Source organism: Chenopodium album, chromosome 18 (genome assembly GCF_948465745.1).
Source record: "Chenopodium album chromosome 18, dcCheAlbu1.1, whole genome shotgun sequence".
Classification (NCBI taxonomy): domain Eukaryota; kingdom Viridiplantae; phylum Streptophyta; class Magnoliopsida; order Caryophyllales; family Amaranthaceae; genus Chenopodium; species Chenopodium album.
Genome location: NC_137851.1, coordinates 20723241 through 20743270, shown reverse-complemented (window position 1 = coordinate 20743270; position 20030 = coordinate 20723241). Strand labels below are relative to the sequence as shown.

At 36.0% G+C, this 20030-nt stretch overlaps 2 protein-coding genes across 2 annotated transcripts; both read left to right on the top strand.

Moving 5' to 3' along the window:
* Positions 1 to 421: 421 nt before the first annotated feature.
* Positions 422 to 4324, top strand: LOC145591974 (uncharacterized). Its single transcript, XM_081648450.1, has 5 exons — positions 422 to 485; positions 2208 to 2926; positions 3120 to 3250; positions 3302 to 3647; positions 4034 to 4324. Exons 1-5 carry the CDS (start codon positions 422 to 424, stop codon positions 4322 to 4324), a joined length of 1551 nt encoding a protein of 516 aa, XP_081504576.1.
* Positions 4325 to 11680: 7356 nt separating this feature from the next.
* LOC145591973 (uncharacterized) lies at positions 11681 to 14125 on the top strand. Its single transcript, XM_081648449.1, has one exon. The coding sequence runs from the start codon at positions 11681 to 11683 to the stop codon at positions 14123 to 14125; it is 2445 nt and encodes an 814-aa protein (XP_081504575.1).
* The last annotated feature ends 5905 nt before the right edge of the window (positions 14126 to 20030 follow it).

Here is a 20030-nt window from a genome sequence, read left to right as displayed (position 1 = left end):
CAAAACTGCTACTAGGATTGATAGAGGGTTGATTAATGAGGCTTGGATTTTGTCTTATGGGCATATTGAAGCCATTTATCTCCCTCATGATCTTTCTGATCATTGTCCTGTTCTTGTGGATATTGGTCATGCTGCTGCTAGTAGAGGTAGGCCTTTCAGGTTCATGAATTTCTTTGCTTCTCATGTTGATTTTTCTGATGTTGTGCACTCTCAATGGAATGTTTCTGGCCCTGACACTTCTATGGTTGTAGTTTCGAATAAGTTGAAATCTGTTAATAATGGTTTGAAAAGTTTAAATACTAAGAATTTTTCTAAGGTCCCTGAAAACTTGGAGAGTTCTAGGAATCTTTTACATGATATTCAGTCTAAGCTTGCTGATGATTTCTCTAACATTAGCCTTCAGAATTAGGAAGTTGAGGCTATGGAGAAGGTGAAATATTCAGGAGAGTATTTTGAAGCAGAATTTAAGAGTGAATTGGATCAAGGTAGGGGACTTTAACTCCCATTATTTTTTCTCTAATCTTAAGCAGAGACAGAACAGGAACATAATTGACTCCATTTACAATGATGCTGATATTTTGCTTAAGGATCCTAATTTGATAAAAAATGAGATTCTGAATTTTTATAAGTCTCTGATGAGTGTCATTTATGGCACTCATTTAGCTTCTTTTAGGATGATTTTTCATTGTTTGTACATCTCTTTTATCTCCTTTTATCTAGTGTTACTTTTATTTTCTCTACTTTGCATTTTCTTTAGTTGCTTTCTTAATTTCTTGCTTTTCTTAGGTTATTTTGCATTTTCTTCTTTACTTGTTTGCTTTTCTTTGATTCTAGGAAGTTGGCAATGTTCGAGAGGCTCAATGGCTTTCTCTTGGGGTTTTCAAGCCAAAGATGTGTCCTGGTCCTTCCTTTTGAAGCCCAAAAGCAAAGGTGTGCAAGGGTCAAGTCTTCAAGGATGCGCCCTCATACTGCGTGGACATGAAGAGGCGTTGTTGAACCCACCATACTGGCTCCTAGAAACTGCATCAACATGCATCATCCAAAGCTCGCGGGGTCACTTTCAAGCGCACAAAAGAGAATCCCCTACTCTCATGGCATAGGCGCGCGCGAGGGAGGAGCGGCCGCGCAGGTGGCTGGCGTGGCCGCGCCTCTCTCTCTTCCCTCTTTCCGTACCCATTTTGTTACGGGTGCGCTATGGAGTGAGGGGCCGCCCCTTTTGAGGTCTCTTTGGGACGTCTAACTAACTTCTTCTTAGTTAGCTTTACCATATATAGATTTTCTTCATTTCTAGAGAGGGGAGAGAAGAAGTTTTAGACATATTTTTTCATCATAATTTTAGCTTAGTTGAGAGTTTCTCTCTCTAGTTTTAAGGTTAGTTTAGGAGTAGATTTAAACAGAGAAAGTGAGAGATTTCAATGGTGATTTGAGAGATTGATGATACAAGGGTGATAATTGTGTTGAAGATCTACTCTATTATCAATGAGCATTTCTAACTCTATCTCATCTTATTGTTTTGTTTAGATTCATGTTTGTTTGGTTTGATTTTGATGTTTGATCTTGATTAGTTGTTCTTCATATTTTGTTTATTCTTGATTTCTTAAGTTGTTTGTTGATAGATGATGATTCTTAAGTAGTTGTTTGGCTAGGAATTGGGTGAAACTTGTATGATTGATTGATTGTGATTAATTTGGGAATTGTGTTGATTGATTTTTGAGATTAAAGTGATTAATGTAAGTTTGAATGTGTGTAATTCAATTAGGCCTTGAGAATTATGCTAGATTGCATTGTAATTGCTAATAACACGACCAATTGATTTAGGAATTGCAATTATCGATTGGTTTGGATTGTGATTCTCTTAGTTTGTTATTCGTAGAGACATCTAGCTTAACGATTAAGAGATAGCTCTTTAATTCCAATTGATTGCTCTTATCATTAGTCTTTACAACCATTGATTGGCATGTTTGTCCCAAGTTGTTGCAATTGTCATGATTACTTATTGATCCCCTTTCCTAGTGTTTTATTTGTTTGATTCTTTATTTGTTAGTTGTTAGTTTTACCTTTTTACCCTTGACTTCGACCTAGCTTAGGCATTTATTGAAAGCACTTGAACATAACCGTTCCTTTAGGTTCGACCCTTGACTTACCTCTATACTTGTATTTAGGTTTGTTAAGTGTTTATAAATTTAGTTTGAATTAGGGAGGATTAGTCAACGACCTAGTCTTTTCCCCTCGTCAGTCTTTGCTGGGATCTGTTGCTACCTCTTTTCCTGCTGCTGATCTTAACACTCTTAAAGCTGGGAAATCACTTAGTGCTGAGGATTGTTTTCTTCTCTCTAAACATGTCACTCAATCTAAGATTGATCAAGCTTTAGCTGATAATGGTGATGACAAAGCCCCTGGTATAGATGGCTTTAATGCTGTGTTCTTTAAACAGGCTTGGAGCCATATCAAGGATGATGTTTATAGTGCTATTATGGACTTCTTTGAACATGGTGAAATTGCTAGGCAATGGAATTGTACTACAATTACTCTTGTGCCTAAAGTTCAATGTCCTTCCTATGTCAAGGAATATAGTCCTATAGCTTGCTGTACAATGGTCTATAAGCTCATTTCAAAGGTTATTACAGTCAGGCTTGCACAGGTTATTGGATATGTTGTTAGCAGTTCTCAAGCTGAGTTCATTGCTAGTAGACACATTGGTGATAACATCTTGCTTGCTACAGAGCTCATCAAAGGCTACTCCCACAGATTTATAACTCCTAGGTGCATGCTAAAGATTGATTTGAGGAAAGCTTATGATTATGTTGAATGGGGTTTCCTTAAAACTGTTCTTGGTGAGTTAGGTTTTCCTAACAGAGTTATTGATTTGATAATGGGCCGTATGACTATTGTTTCTTATTCTATTATTCTGAATGGATATTCAACTGTCTCCTTTTCTTTTTGATATTTGTATGGAGTATCTATCTAGGTGTTTTACTGAGATGACTAAGGATCCAAACTTTAACTTTCATCCTAGATGTGAAAAACTTGGAATCACACACACCATGTTTGCTGATGACTTATTTCACTTCTCTAGAGGTGATCTTATTTCTGTCCAGCTTCTTCTGCAGGCTTTTTAGAAATTCTCTTCTGCTTTTGGACTTGATGCAACCCTTGATAAAAGTGATGTTTATTTTGGTGGGCTCACTGACTCTGAGCAAGATGCTTTACAGGATGTTTTGGGGATGAATAAAGGAACTTTTCCTTCTAGGTATCTTAGGGTCCCTCTTTCTGCTAAAAAGCTTAATATCTCTTAATGCAGGCCTCTATTTGAGAGAATTACTTTAAGAATTGATAGCTGGGCAGTAAAGCATCTTTCTTATGCTAGGAGGTTTCAGCTTGTCAAGAGTGTCCTCGTTGGGATACATGCCTATTGGGCTCAAATCTTTGTTCTTCCAAAAAAACTTATCAGAGAAATTGAGTCCAAATTTAGATGTTTCTTGTGGACAAGAAATGGCAATCCTTCTAAGAAAGCTTTGGTGGCTTGGAAGTTTATGTCTCTTCCTAAGTCTTGTGGTGGCTGGAATATCACCTTTCTTGAAGACTATAATAAGGCTTCTATTGCTAAGATTCTTTTGGATATTGCTCATAAATATGACAATTTATGGGTTTAATGGATCCACATATATTATTTTGCAAATAAAGATTTCTGGACTGTTCCGATTCCTAAAAATCTACCTGGGTGCTTAAAAAGATTATGTCCAATAGAGACATGATCAATGGTATTGGTGGTTGGTCTGTTGTGACTTCCAAAGGCAAAATGAGTATCAAAGAGCTCTATAATTGGATCAAACCTAAAGGTGCTAGAGTTCCTTGGAAAAGATTCATGTGTAATAACCAAGATTCTCCTAAAAGTCTTTTCATCACTTGTTTAACTCTATTGAACAGGTTGGTGACAAAAGATAGGTTGCTTTCTTGGCATATCCCGTGTGATCCTATCTGTTTCCTATGTTCAGGTGCTGATGAAACCGTTGAGCACTTGTTTTTATACTAGCCTTACTCCAAGGAAATTTGGACTTCTGTTCTGCAGCTGTTGAGGTTTTCTAGACCTGTTCTGCAATTTTCTAAAGAGCAGCAATGGATTGCTAAATGTTATAGGAAATCAACAGTTAGGAGCAAACTGATCTCCATGCTGTTTGCTGAAACTGTCTACAACATTTGGTTGCAGAGGAATGCTATGATGTTTAATGGTGACTCCAAATCTACCAGAACTGTCATTAGAGATATTGTGTTTTTAGTTGCTTGCAGATGTAATCCTAGTGATAAAAATCTGTTATTTGTGTAATTTTCTCTTTTTTATCCTTTCTGGTTCTGGTTCCTTGGAACCCATCCTAGAAGGTGGTCAGGGTCCCTAAGTCCAGTTTGTTCTATTCCTTTCACTTTCAAGAACCCCTCTTAGATGGTGATTTGTTTGGGATAGGAACTTGTGGGTGTTAGGGTGGCCTTTTTGTAGGTCTTGTGGTGTTTGTAGTTTCTGTGTTGTTATAGCTTAGCTGTTGTGAGTTGTAACATTTTCTCCCCTTTGGTAGTAAAATTTTAAGTTACCAAAAAAAAAAAAGCAAAATATCTAAAACATTCAAACAAAGCTTTTTGAATCAAATAAAAGTCAAACACATTCAAACAAAACCTTTTAAATCAAATGAAAGTCAAAGGCGTTCAAAAATGCTAATTGAATCAAATGAAAGTGAAACACATTTAAAAAACGCTTTTTCAATCAAATAAAAGTTAAATGCATTCAATAAATCTAATTGAATCAAATGAAGTCAAATGGATTCAACATAACTAATTAAATCAAATGTAAGTTAAACACATTCAAACAAAGTTTTTTAAATCAAGCGAAAATTATTCAAACTCTTTGTTGAATAAAATGAATATCAAACACATTCAAACAAAGAATTTTTGAATTAATTGAATGACAAACACATTTAAACAAAGCTTTTTGAATCAAATAAAAGGCAAATATATTCAACAAAGGTAATTGAATCAATTAAAAGTCAAATGCATTCAACCAAGCTAATTGAATCAAATGAAAGTCAAACACATTTAACAATGAAAGTCTATTGCATTAAACAACGGTAATTAAGTTAAATGAAAGTCAAACAAATTCAAACAATGCTAATTGAATCAAATGAAAGTCAAACACATTCAAACAAAGCTTTTTGAATCAAATGAAAGTCTAAAACATTCAAACAAAGCGTTTTGAATCTCATGAAAGTCAAACACATTCAAACGAAACTTTTTGACTCAAATGAAAATGAAATGCATTAAAAAATGCTAATTGAATCAAATGGAAAGTCAAACACATTCAAACAACACTTTTTGAATAAAATTTAAGTTAAATGCATTCAACAAAGATAATTGAATCAAATGAAGTAAAATAGATTCAACAAAACTAATTAAATCAAAACACATTCAAACAAAGTTTTTTGAATCAAGCGAAATTCATTCAAAATCTTTTTAAATCAAATGAGAGCGAAACACATTAAAACAAAGAATTTTGAATCAAATGAAAGTCAAACACATTTAAACAAAGATTTTTGAATCAAATAAAAGTCAAATGCATGCAACAAAGTTAATTAAATTAATTAAAAGTCAAATGTATTCAACAAATCTAATTGAATCAAATCAAAGTCACACACATTTAACAAAGCTTATTAAATTAGATGAAAGTTAAAAGCATTCAACAAAGCTTATTGAATTAAATAAAAGTCAAATGCATTTAACAAAGCTTATTGAATCAAATGAAAATCAAACACATTCAAACAAAGCTTTTTAAATCAAATGAAAGTTGAACACATTCAAACAAAGCCTTTGAATTAAATGAAAGTAATATGCTGTTAATAAAGCTAAATGAATCAAACGAAAGTCAAAGGTATTCAACAATGCTAATTGAATCAATCGATAGTCAAACACATTCAAACAAAAATTTTTGACTAAAATGAAAGTTAAACACATTCTAACAAAGCTTTCTGTATAAAACAAAAGTCAAACACATTCAAACAACACTTTTTGAAAAAAAATGAAAGTGAAATACATTCAACAACAGTAATTGAATCAAATGAATGTCAAATACATTCAAAAAATGCTAATTGACTCAAATGAAAGTAAAAAACATTCAAACAAAGCTTTTTGAATCAAATGAAATCCTAAGACATTCAAACAAAACTTTTTGAATCAAATGAAAGTAAAAAACATTCAAACAAAACTTTTTGAATCAAATGAAAGTCAAATGCATTCAAAAATGCTAATTGAATCAAATGAAAGTCAAACACATTCAAACAACGCCTTTTGAATCAAATAAAAGTTGAATGCTTTCAACAAAGCTTATTGAATCAAACGAAAGTCAAATGCATTCCACAAAGGTTATGGAATCAAATGAAAGTCAAACACATTCAAACAAAGCTTTTTAAATCAAATGAAAGTTGAAAACATTCAAACAAAGCTTTTCGAATCAAATGTAAGTAATATGCTGTTAATAAAGCTAAATGAATCAAACGAAAGTCAAATGTATTCAACAATGCTAATTTAATCAAACGATAGTCAAACACATTCAAACAAAGATTTTAGACTTAAATGAAAGTTAAACACATTCAAACAAAGCTTTTTGTATAAAACAAAAGTCAAACACATTCAAACAACGCTTTTTGAATCAAATGAAAGTCAAGTACATTCAACAACAGTAATTGAATCAAATGAAAGTCAAATACATTCAAACAATGCTAATTGAATCATACGAAAGTTAAAAAACATTCAAACAAAGCTTTTTGAATCAAATGAAAGTATAAGACATTTAAACAAAGCTTTTTGAATCAAATGAAAGTCAAATGCATTCAAAAATGCTAATTAAATCAAATGAAAGTCAAATACATTCAAACAACGCTTTTTGAATTAAATAAAAGTTAAATGCATTCAACATAGCTTTTTGAATCAAATGAAAGTGTTCACCTGTGTTGAGACTACAGATGCCATTGCTGAAAAGAAATTAATGGATATTTAGGCTGAATTACAAGAAAGGCCTAGGGATGAGGATCTTATTTTATAGGAAAAGGAAGCTAGGGAGGTGTATGCTCTGGCTCATGGAGCTAGGTATAAGTTTCTGAAACAAAAAGCCAAGGTTCGTTGGTTAAAATATGGGGACATGAACTCAGCTTTCTTTCATGCTATCCTGGGAAAGAGAAGAATTCAAAATAGTGTGTATTCTATTGTTGGTAAGAGTGGGGAGGTGGTCTCTGATCCTCTGCAGGTTTGTGATGCTTTCTTTGATTATTATAAGTCTCTTTTGGGTTCAAATGCTGTTACTAGTAGGGAGGTGCATTTTGCTGTTATTCAAGAAGGAAAATGCCTAGATAGTGATCAGGCTGCTAGGCTCTGTAGAAGTTTTAGTGAGAGGGATGTAAGGAATGCCATATGGAGTATTGAGGATGATAAAGCTCCTAGACCAGATGGCTTTTCAAGCAAATTCTTTTAGAGCACTTGGGAGGTGATTGGACCTGATGTCACTAAAGCAGTTTTGGGGTTCTTTCAGCATGGAAAAATCTTGAAGCATGTGAATGCTACTACTCTAACCTTAGTTCCCAAGGTAGCAAATGCAAATAAGGTTACTCAGTTTAGACCAATTGCCTGTTGCAATGTCATTTATAAAGTGATTTCCAAGCTTATTTGTGAAAGGCTTGAGGAAGTGCTTCCAGATTTGATTGATCCTTGTCAAGGTGTCTTTCTTGCTGGCAGGTCAATTCTTGATAATACTTGGTATGCCAGGATGTGCTTAAGAATTATAGTAATAAGAGGAAGCCTCCCAGGTACACTATTAAAGTGGACCCAAGGAAGGCTTATGACTCCATTAGTTGGGAGTTTATCAGTAAGATGCTGGTAGCTTTGGGTTCCCTTGAGAAATTTGTTGCCTGGATAATGGAATGTGTCTGCACCCCTGCTTTCTCTCTGATGTTCAATGGTGGATTATATGTTTTCTTTGCTGGGAAGAAGGGTATCAGGCAAGGGGATCCTATGTCTCCCCTGCTATTTGTGATTGTCATGGAATATTTGACTAGAATGTTAAGGAAGGTGGGCAAGAAGACTGGTTTCAAGTATCATCAGAGGTATGATCCTTTAACTCTGAATCATCTTATCTTTGTAGATGATCTGATGTAATTTTCATATGGGAATGTTAGGTCTGTTAAGATGCTGATTAGAGCTTTGAGGTCTTTTGAAAGAAGATCTAGCTTGCAAGTGAATACTGATAAAACTGCCATCTATTTTGGCAATGTTCAGGAGCAAGTCAGGGAGGAGATTTTGCAAATCTCTAGGTTTATAACTGGTGATACGCCTTTTAGGTACTTGGGCATTCCTTTAAATGACAAGTATTTAAAGGTGGCTGACTATGATTCTTTAATTGATAAAATGCTTGGCAAGATTCAATGCTGGAGCAGTAGGAACCTGTCATATGTGGTAAGAGCTACTCTTGTGAATGTTGTGCTTATGAGTTTGCACACTTATTGGGCTCAGTGTTTACTAATACCTAAATCTGTTATGCTTAGAATTGTTCAATTATTTAGGGCTTTTCTATGGGATGGAAAGGCAGTGTTAAGCAGGGCTCCTCCTTTGGCTTGGGATTGGGTGTGCAGACCTATGTATGCTGGTGGCCTGGGATTAAGAGACTTTCTAGCCTGGGACAGGGCAGCTCTAGGGAGTTATGTCTGGAAAATTGCTAAAAAGAAAGATTCTTTATGGGTCAAATGGGTTCACTCAGTCTATCTAAAAGATCATGATTGGTGGCAATATGTTCCTAAGAGAGAGGCTGGGTGAGGCGTGAAGTTGATGTGCAAAGTAAAAGATGAACTCAAGGATGGGTTTACTAGTAATAACTGGCTGAATAAGAAGTATAAGATTGCTGACTGCTACAAATGGTTGCAGGGTAATATGGAGAAAGTTCCCTAGAAGCAATGGATTTGGAACAAGTATAATGTCCCAAAGCATTCCTTTGTGGCTTGGTTAGCTATGTTGGGCAGACTCAAAACCAGGGATAAGCTGATGCATTTTGGGGCCTTTGATAGTGATTTGTGTATGTTATGTGGAGATAGGACATAATCAGTTAAATACTTGTTTTTTGAGTGCATTTACAACAGAAGGTGTCTTAGCAGTATCTGCAGATGGCTAGGTTTCACAATGCATCAATGTTACATTACTAAGGCTTGGAAGATCTAGAAGCAAAAGGGAAAGAACAAAGCTCAGAGCAATGTTATCCTGGCTTCTTTAACTGCTGCAATCTATCATATCTAGCTTACTAGGAATCATGTGTTCTGGCAGCAAGCTATCCTGCATCCTGATTTCATTGTCAAAGTAGTTAAGAGAGAAGTAGTGGGAAGAGCTCGGCAACTCATCAATGCTAAGTGGAAGGTGGGAGACTGCAAATGGTTGTTTCAACTTAGAACTAAGATGTATTGTTAGTATTAGTTGCTTGTATGTTCTGTATTTTTCTTGCTGATTTTGTGTAGGCTGTTTTTTCTTCTAGATACAGCTTTTCTGGCTGTCTGTTCTGGTCCTTTTTCTCTTGTGCCCTTCCTAGAAGGTACCAGGAGAATCTGAGGCCAGTAGGGGTTCCTATTTCCCTCAGCACCCTTCCTAGAAGGTGGTTGGGGGTTCTAGGTGCCTAGGTGGTAGTTTGGCCTTATGGTTTTTGTGTAGTATGGGGGGGCCTTTTTTTAGGCTTGCTTATGTTTTTTGTACATTATTGTACAGTTTTGTTTTATAGCAATACAATTGCTTACTTACCAAAAAAAAAAAAAGAAAAAAGAATCAAATGAAAGTCAAAAACAATAAAAAAAAACTTTTTTAATCAAATGAAAGTCAAATGCATTCAAAAATGCTAATTTCATCGAATAAAGCCAAACATATTCAAACCATGCTATTTGAATCAAATGAAAGTCAAACACATTTAACCAATGATAATAGAATTAATTGGTAGTCAAATGCATGCAACAATGCTAATTAGATTAAATGAAAGTCAAACACATTCAAACAAAGCTTTTTGAATCAAATGAAAGTAAAACACATTCAAACAAAGCTTTTAGAATCAAATGAAAGTTATATACATTCAAACAAAGCTTTTGGAATAAAATAAAAGTCAAATGCATTCAACAAATCTAATTGAATCAATTGAAAGTCAAACATATTCAAACAAAGATTTTTTAATCAAATGAAAGTCAAGAACATTCAAACAAAGGATTCTGTATCAAATGAATGTCAAATACAGTAAAAAAACGATTTTTGAACACTACTACAAAAAGTGGCAAAAGGACCCCTTTTAAGAGACCCGTTGTACAATTTAACGGGTTTATTATATATACAAGACCCTACATTACACGCAACGGGTCTGTAATATTAGGCGCCATTATATTATGTTTTGCCGTTTTAAATAACATGGTAATTTTAAAGATCCGTTATTATTCACAACGGATCTCTTAGGTAAGAGACCTGTTGTTAGTTACAACGGGTCTCATACATACAAGGTAAAAAACAAAAAAAAATTCTACAGAATTCTTATGCCGCCTCTTATTTTCCAATTCCCTCCCAAATTTCGTTCCTACTCCTACCCAAAATAAACCCTTCAATTTCATCAAATAACCCTCTTCAATTTTTCATCAAATTGTGATTTTCATTACTTTCATTGCTGCCTGTACGTTATTCATTGCTGGTTGTAGGATTTCATCTCTTCCATTTTTCATCAAATTCCCGATTGAGCTTTGGATTTCATCAAGTTCTCGAATGAATTTTGTAAGGTGATATTGCTGCAAGCTGCCATCTTTGGGTTTTCTTCAAAAAAACAAAAAAAAAAAAAAAAAGAAAGAAAGAGTAGCTCTTCAACGGCTCCTCCACAGGTCCTCCACGGCTCCTCCACGGCTCCACCACGGCTTAAAGTTTAGAATTTTGGCTCAATTGATGCATGCATGCTTTGTTAGGGTTTTGTGTATGGATTATTTATTTGTTTGTGACTTATTGGTTTGTTTGCGGAGATGAACTATTGAAATAAATTTTTTATCTTGTTCGACATTTGTTGGAAATCTGCAATTATAGAAATGAATTAGAAATTGCAGCAGTAAGTATGCTATTATTTTAGTTAATGTTGGGTATTAAAAGTTGTTAGTCTGTTCAATTTTGGCTGCTTGAAATTTCATATCAAGTGTTGGTTTGTCGTTTGATTTTCTGGGTTGTAGTTTCTGTGCTTTATGATGTTTAATGGGTTTTTCTTTTTAGGTTTTATTGTGATGAAGAGAGATATATAATTTGTTGTTTGAATTTCCCTTTAAATTCTTAGATTGTATGACATATTTAATGTTGGTTGGGATTTCCCTTTAAATTCTTAGATTGTATGACATATTTAATGTTGGTTGGGATTTCCAGATTGTTTTTTTTTTATAAATTATTTATTTATGTATTTAATAAAAATGCACTATGGGTTCATGCATGTAGACAAAATCGTGAGTTTTGTTGCTAATTGGTTCCTGAGGTATAATTTTTGTCAATTTAATTATTAGAAGATAAGGGGAAAGGTGTAGGGAGAGGGGAAGGGCAGGAGTATATAAAAATTTAATAAAATCATTCGAATGGGATTAATAATTATTTGTTGTTGTGTAGAAAATATTAAATGGATCGAAGTTGGATAACAACAACTAAGCCAGGTGACCCAAAATATCAAGTAGGTATTAGAGAATTTGTTAAGTTTGCAGTTAAGAATAGTGGAGGCCGCCATAAGCTACCATGTCCTTGTCACATGTGCCATAATTTCTTGTACAAGAGACCCGAAGAGATACTTAATCACTTGGAGAAATGGGAATTTGATAAAACATATACGTGTTGGATTTGGCATGGAGAAAGTAGAGATGGAGCTTTGGTGAGTAACTTTTCAGATAATGCTAATGAAGGTCAAGATACAAATGAGGGAGATAGATTAGAGGAAATTCTCCATGTGGTACAGGAGAATTTTGATGAAGATCCCACTAAATTTGAGAGCTTATTAAGCGACTCTGAAAAGCCTTTGTATGAAAGTTGCACCAAATACACAAGGTTGTCTGCCATACTTAAGTTGTATAACTTGAAGGCGGGTCATGGCTTAAGTGATCAAAGCTTTAATATGATCCTAGAATTGGTAAAAGACATGCTTCCGGATGATAATGTCCTTCCAAGTTGTACATATGAGGCAAAAAAGACACTAAGTGTCATGGGTTTACCTTATGAGAGAATTCATGCTTGCCCTAACGATTGCATGTTGTATCGAAACGAGAATGAATCGTTAGAGAGATGCACAATTTGTAATGCCTCGCGATACAAAAAAGATGAAGGACGAGTGCCTGCGAAGGTATTATGGTACTTTCCAATAATACCTAGGTTTAAAAGGCTATTTTCTAATGCTGGAGATGCTGAAAAGTTAACATGGCATGTCGATGGTCGAGAGGATGATGGAATGATTAGACATCCTGCTGATTCCCGACAATGGAGGTTTATTGATGGAGAATTTCCAGAATTTGCCAAAGAAAAGCGTAATTTACGCCTTGCTTTGTCTACAGATGGCTTCAATCCATTTGGATCATTGAGTAGCACTTATAGTACATGGCCTGTTGTTTTGATTACCTACAACTTACCTCCTACACTTTGCATGAAAAGAAGGTATATGATGTTATCACTACTAATTTCTGGTCCAAGGCAGCCTGGTAATGATATTGATGTGTATCTGGCTCCACTAATTGATGATTTGAAGATGTTGTGGGAAACAGGTGTAGAGGTATTCGATGCACATCGTAATGAGAATTTCAATTTGAAAGCATTGTTGTTTTGTACTATTCAAGATTTTCCAGCATATGGTAATCTATCAGGATACACAGTTTACGGGAAAACTGCTTGTCCCGTATGCATGGAGGGTTTTCCAGGAAGGTGGTTAAGTGCATCTAAGAAGAATGTTTTTGATGGGAATCGTATATTTTTGCCATGTACTCATCACTATCGCAACTTGAAAAAGGCTTTCAATGGACATCAAGAGTTTAGGGTGCGCCCTAAGATACTATCTGAAGTAGAGGTGTTTGAAAAGATCAAAGATCTCAAGATCACATATGGTAAGAAGCACAAAAAACTTCTTCCTCAGCAAGGATTCAAAAAGTGTTCAATATTGTGGAGCTTACCATATTGGAAATTCCTTTTTGTGAGACATACACTTGATGTGATGCATATTGAGAAAAATGTGTGTGATAGTGTTATTGGTACACTATTGAATATTAGTGGAAAGACCAAAGATGGGGAGAAAGCTAGAGATGACTTGAAGGAAATGGGGATTAGAAATGAACTCCATGTGGTTGAGAATGAGAATGGTCGAAAGTACTTGCCACCGGCTGCTTATACGCTCTCTAGAAAAGAGAAAATCGAGTTATGTCAGAGCTTGGCCGGAGTGAAAGTGCCGGAAGGTTATTCTTCTAACATTCGCAACCTAGTAAACATGGAAAGTTTGAAACTTATGGGCCTTAAGTCTCATGATTGTCATGTTTTGATGCAAAATTTGTTGCCCGTAGCTATTCGTTCAATATTGCCTAAAAATGTTCGATATGCCATTACTAGACTTTGTTTGTTTTTTAATGCAATCTATAGTAAAGTCATTGATCCCGAACATTTGAATGCTTTGGAGGAAGAAATTGTTATAATTTTGTGTCAATTAGAGATGTACTTTCCTCCATCTTTTTTTGATATCATGGTTCATTTGACGGTTCACTTGGTAAGAGAGATAAGATTTTGTGGTCCAATATATTTGAGAGTTCAATGGGCTTTTGAAAGACAAATGAGAACATACCAAGGGTATGTGAAGAATGCTTATCGACTTGAAGGTTGTATTGCTGAGCAACTTTTCTATGAAGAAGTACTACAATATGCTGGTGATTTCATGATAAATTCAATGAGAATAGGGATTCCTACATCTCGTCATAGTGGACGAATGGATGGTGTGGGAACCTTAGGTCGTAAGCAACGTGATATGTCTTATGACAATTGGCACAATCATACATTGTGCATAATGAGGATGAAGTTGCACCCTATGTTGAAAGACATGTGAGACACTTGAGAAAGTACAATCCAAGAGCAAGCAAAAAGGCATTAGCTGACAAACATAGCAAATCATTCATTTCTTGGTTCAAAGATGAAGTAATGAGGGAGCTCGATGACTCTTCAATAGTAATCTCAGATCGAGTCAAGAGTTTAGCATATGGACCTGACTTTAGTGCAACATACTATTCAGGATATGTAATAAATGGTTGCACTTTTTACACAAAGTTCCAAGATGAACACAGCACTATGCAAAACAGTGGGGTCACTTTAGAGGCTCAAGCTATTCACTTTGCTAGTGCAAAAGATAAGAATCCCGTGTGTGGTACTATGAGATACTATGGAGTCATTGAAGAGATTTGCGAGTTGCATTACACCATGTTTTCGATTCCTCTTTTCAAATGCCAATGGGTTGACAGCAACAACGGTGTTGAAGAAAGTAACTTGGGACTTATTTTGGTCAATCTTAACAAGGTTGGTCACAAAGAGGATCCTTTTATTTTAGCTACCCAAGCAAAACAAATTTTTTATATGACTGACCCCTTAGATAAGCGAAGGTCAGTTGTCATAACACCAAGGCCTCGACACTCCATTGATGAGTATACTGTTTATAGTGTGCTGGAGACTCCTTCTTTGACAAGAAAAGTAGTGGACGATAATGTTGACGACTCTTCAATATATGTGAGAGATGATCATAATGAGGTTACATGGGTTGAAGATACAAAGAAGCGAAAAAATGTCAAGCGAAAGCGATCTCGTAACAAATGTAATTTTTTTTTTATATAAAGTACTAACCTTTTTTTTTATTATTGGTTTTTCCTTAGGATGTCCTACTTAAAATTTTGGCAATATTCTTACAATGATTTTTGCATTTGACTAACCTATTAAATTTATTTTTCTGATTTTTTTATAGGTTGATGGCTAGAAAGAGAAAACGTGTACGCCCATCCAATGAAGGTGACACATTACATCCTGAGGATTCTGAGAAAATTAGGCGTGAGGATGAGAGGGGTCGTACTGTACTTGCTATGGTGGGGAAGGCGATCCAAGCAGGCACCAAGATTCGTTTGGAATGGCATCCTATTAAAAGAGTTCCAGTAGGAGAGCACAAGTCTCATTTCTCCACCTACATTGGTGTTGTTGCCCGTGAAAGAGTAACGATTACTTATAAGGAGTGGTCTGCCCTTCCAAATGGAGTCTTAGACGAAGTCTACAATGCTATCACAGTAAGCAAACATTTTCAGTCCTAAGACATTTGAATAAGTCATACAATATGCTTTTATGAGCGAAGGTTTAATGTTTCTGTACCAACAATGCAGAAGGGATTTTTTGTCATCGAGAATCGCAGAAATTGGATACTGACACAAGCTTCTAAGCGATGGAAAGCTTTCAAGACTAGGCTAAGACTTGAATGGATGTATCTAGAAGATGGAGCAATCAGACAACAACCCCCATGGAAATATCCTTTCATAAAAGATACAGATTGGGAGATCTTCGTCAAATATTGTACTTCAAAGGAGTTTTAGGTAGCTATTATATTTATAAAATAATCTGAATGTGTTGGACTCAATCCCCTGCCTTGCAAACACTCCTTTTCCCTACCATTTCCTAAAGTCAGTCTTGAATTTAGCGATTTAGAAATCAGTTCTGGAGTTCAGTTCTGAAGCTCCGTTCTGAGTTCAGTTCTGAAGCTCCGTTCTGAGTTCAGGCTTAGAATTCAGTTCTGAACCTCAGTTTTGAGTTCAGTTCTGAGTTGAGTTTTGAAGCTCAATTCTGAATTTAGTTCTGATGCTCAGTTCTGAATTCAGTTTTGATGCTCAGTTCTGAATTCAGTTCTGATGCTCAGTTCTGAATTCAGTTCTGATGCTCAGTTCTGAATTCAGTTCTGAGGCTTAGTTCTGAGTTCAGGCTTACTTCTTAATTCAGTTCTGAACCTCAATTTTGAGTTCAGTTTTGAGTTGAGTTCTGAAGCTGAATTCTGAATTCAGTTCTGATGCTCAGTTCTGAATTCAATTCTGATGCTCAGTTCTGAATTCAGTTTTGATGCTCAGTTCTGAATTCAGTTCTGAGGCTTAGTTCTGAGTTCAGGCTTAGTTCTGGAGTTTAGTTCTGAACCTCAATTCTGGAGTTCAGTTCTGCAACTCCGTTCTGAGTTCAGTTCTGGAGTTCAGTTCTGAAGCTCCGTTCTGAGTTCAGTTATGTTATCATGCTTGATAAGTTTATTAGTTTTGATGCTTTATAAGTTTATTAGTTTTGATGCTTTATAATTTTATTAGTTTTGATGCTTTGTAAGTTTATGATAAGCTTCCTCTAGCAAGATAGTGTGTACTGAATGTAATCTTATAATTTTTATGTAGGAATTGAGTGAAAAAAATCGTGTGAGGGCAAAGAAGAAGACCTCAAAGTATCGAGGAGGCCGACTTGGGTATCAATATTTTGAAGAACAAATAGTAAGTTTGACAAATATTCTATATGTAACTACCATATACACAATATTGGTGTTGAAAATCTCTATTCATATACTTCAAACATAAGTCTAAATTAATTTTGTACAATGGCAGGAAAAAGAACTTGAAAAACAGGGAGTCCATGTGTCACAAGTGCCTCGACATTTGACTTGGATCAAAGCTCACTCTCAGGTCAAAGATGGAATCATTTTTTTTTATAATCCAGTCGATAGGGAAATCCATGAAGCTATAGTAAGAAATCTAATGAAGACTCTTCTGCACAAATTTTAAATTGCAGATTGCAGTAAGAAATCTAATGAAATTTTAAATTGCAGATTGCAGTGGAGGCTCAAGCTCAAAGAGGAGAATTCGTGTGCAATGGTCGGGATGACATATTAGCAAGAGCATTGATTAAGCGTGAGCATGGTGGTTCAGTGAGGGCAGTTGGATCAGGTATCACAAATAAGGAATATTTTGGCTTTAACAAACCAACTGCACCAAGCCAATTGTATGCAAAAATCGGCATGATGCAATCAGAGATGGGAACTATGAAAAATAATCAGAATTTATTATTGTCTTTCATCATGTCATGCTTAAATCAGGAGCAATTGAAATCGTTCATGGCCATCTTTGGTCAATAAAATGCTTTTGGTCAATTTGGCAGTTTGGGTGGGCTGGTTGGTCAATTTGGCAATGGTGGTAGTCAGCCTGCTCCTGGTGGTCAGTCTGGTCAGTCTATATTGGGTGGGCTGGTTGGCCAATTTGGCAATGGTGGTAGTCAGCCTGCTACTGGTGGTCAGTCTAGTTCTGGTGGTCAGTCTGGTCATGGTCAACAGGTTGGTTCTTCTAGTCAGACTAGTTTTGGTGGTCAGAGTGGTTTTGGTTTTGGTGGTCAAGCTGAATTCAGTGGTTTTGGTGGTCTTGATGGTAATAGGTTAGGTTTTACCCAATTAAATAATTTTAACGACCATGGAATGCTTAACATTCCACTTACACAACTACTAACTAGAGGGGTTGAGCGACAACAAAGTGAAGGTCATCAATTTTTGGAGTCTCAATTTCAGGATGCTGCTAATGTTTCACGTGGTCATGAGGCTCACATAAGTCCTCCCGTGCAACAGGATCATCTTCAAAGCTCTGAGGCTGAGATGTACCATGTTTCTTGGCCTCAAACAGACCAAATTAATCAACCTGACCATGCACTTCTGAACAATCATGATGATATCTCAACTGATCTTGGCCTTGGCCTCAAACAGAGCAATATCACTTTTCCCGAGGTATTGTATTAAAAGTCATACATCTTCGAATGTAAATTATGTATATGAAATTTGATTCTGGCATGACTTGTATAGGGCTGGAGTGATTGTCAACTAGCCATTGAGGACGGCGATAAAGGACATGTAATTGTTGCTAAAGGGAAAGTCTATCAAGAGAAGGCAGAAGAAGTCATCAGAAATCATGTCCAAGCGCTACCCCCTGGTCACCGCCGAGTCTCTATTGTAGAAGATATTGTGCCAACTGCTCCCTTGCCATGTCCAAACGAAGAATTAATCTTTGTTTGCCAAGCTAAGAAGAGTTACACTGCCTGGCCAATTCACTTGATTCTTCCACTTAAGGTATTGTTATATCAGTTTTTTTACCAACTGTGTTCAGAATTGATTTTTAGTTAAGAGTTGCATTTACTTGATATATATTGTTGGTTTATGAAAGGCTGATGTGCACCTGGAAAAAGACGTGACTACTCCATCCCCAAGATCGGCATCAACCCAAACATCAACCACTGACATGCATCTTTTCGCTGCTGAAGATTGTGAAAAAGTGACTACTAATTTGTTACAGTCGTTAAAAACTCATGCTTTGGGAATGAAAAAGAGGAGTGAATCCATCTCCTTAAGTTTCTAGAAAACTGTATTTATGACTGAACATGTGGTTAATGTTACTCTTGATTACGAAGATTTGCTTAATTGGTGTTTCCAGAAGGAGATCGGAGCTGCTCACTTGAATATTTTCATGAAGTAAGTTTATTTACATTTTTAAGATTTGAGAATTTCTATTTTGAGTATCTTCTTACATGTTTGACCTTTTATGGATGGCGGGGAAAGGTACTTGAAAGAGCAATGTCAAGAACAAGGAATTTTGGGTATGTTTGGATTTTGCGATTCCAATGTTCTATCCTCAATGAATCCAACAATAGAAGAGGAAAACCCGTCTACATACTTAGCTCGTGTGTTTGGGTGCAATGAGGGAAAGAATCGTAATCAATTATTCTTTGCACCTTATAATGAAAAGTACGTGCAATATGTGTTTTCTCTACAATAGCTGATAATTATTGATATGTTATTCTATTAACTTTTCGTGTAATTTGTATGTAGTCGTAATTGGATGTTAGCTGTGATTAGCCCTTGGAATGGGATAGTCTATTGGTTGGACCCTGGTGGAGCAGACAGCATACCTAAGTTTGCTAAAACAGTCATCAATGAGTAAGCAGTAGAGTAATCATTTATTAACTTCATTTTATTTGTATTGATGTTCAAGTAATTGGTATTTTTGTCATTATTATCATTTTATCTTGTCATAATTATGTAGGGGAATCAAACAATTTAGCTCTATCCATCGCAAGGATATCAAGAAAATAAAAAAGGATGCATATATTGGGTGGAAGCAACCAAAGGTACTTTATATTTTTAAACTTAACATACGATAATCGGTTGTAGGTCTTTCACATAATAAAGTAACTCATAGATGATCGGTTGTAGTGTCCTAGCCAACCTAAACACAAGAAGGACTATGGATACTTTTTGTGCCGGTACATGCTCGAGATTTTAGAAAAAAGGGTGTTATGGATTACTGACAAGGTTAGAACTTATGCACTTCAGATACTTTGTTGTTTCAACTGAATATTTCTGACTCAAATTTGCTTACTTTAACACATATATCTCTGCCTAATTGGTTATTGTGAGAGGATTTGTTTCTTGAATATATCTCTGCCTAACTGAATATTTCTGACCCAAATTTGTGATTAATTTAGAATGTGAGGCAGAGCAGCCTTGCCTTGCCTTGGCAGGACAGCTGCAGCCTTGCCTTGCCTTGCCTTGGCAAGGCAGTAGCTCGATGCAGCCATGTCTTGGCAGGGCAGCTGCAGCCTTGCCTTGCCTTGGCAGGGCGGCAGCTGCAGCCTTGGTAGGGCAGCAGCTCGCTGCAGCCTTGCCTTGGCAGGACAGCTACTGCCGTGCCCGGCGGCGCAACAGCTTCACCCACACCCCCTACGCATACTCCTCTACTGCTGCCAAAACAGAACAGCTATCACAACCCACAACAACACCCATACCACTCTCCATAGTGGATGTCTTGTGTCCTGTTCTCTGAGAGGTCTGCTGCTGTTGTCTGATTGTTGTCATGCTGCCATTTCTTTCTTCTTTTATACACTCGGATTGTTGGTGTTGTGACTCATTTATTATAGAGTATTTT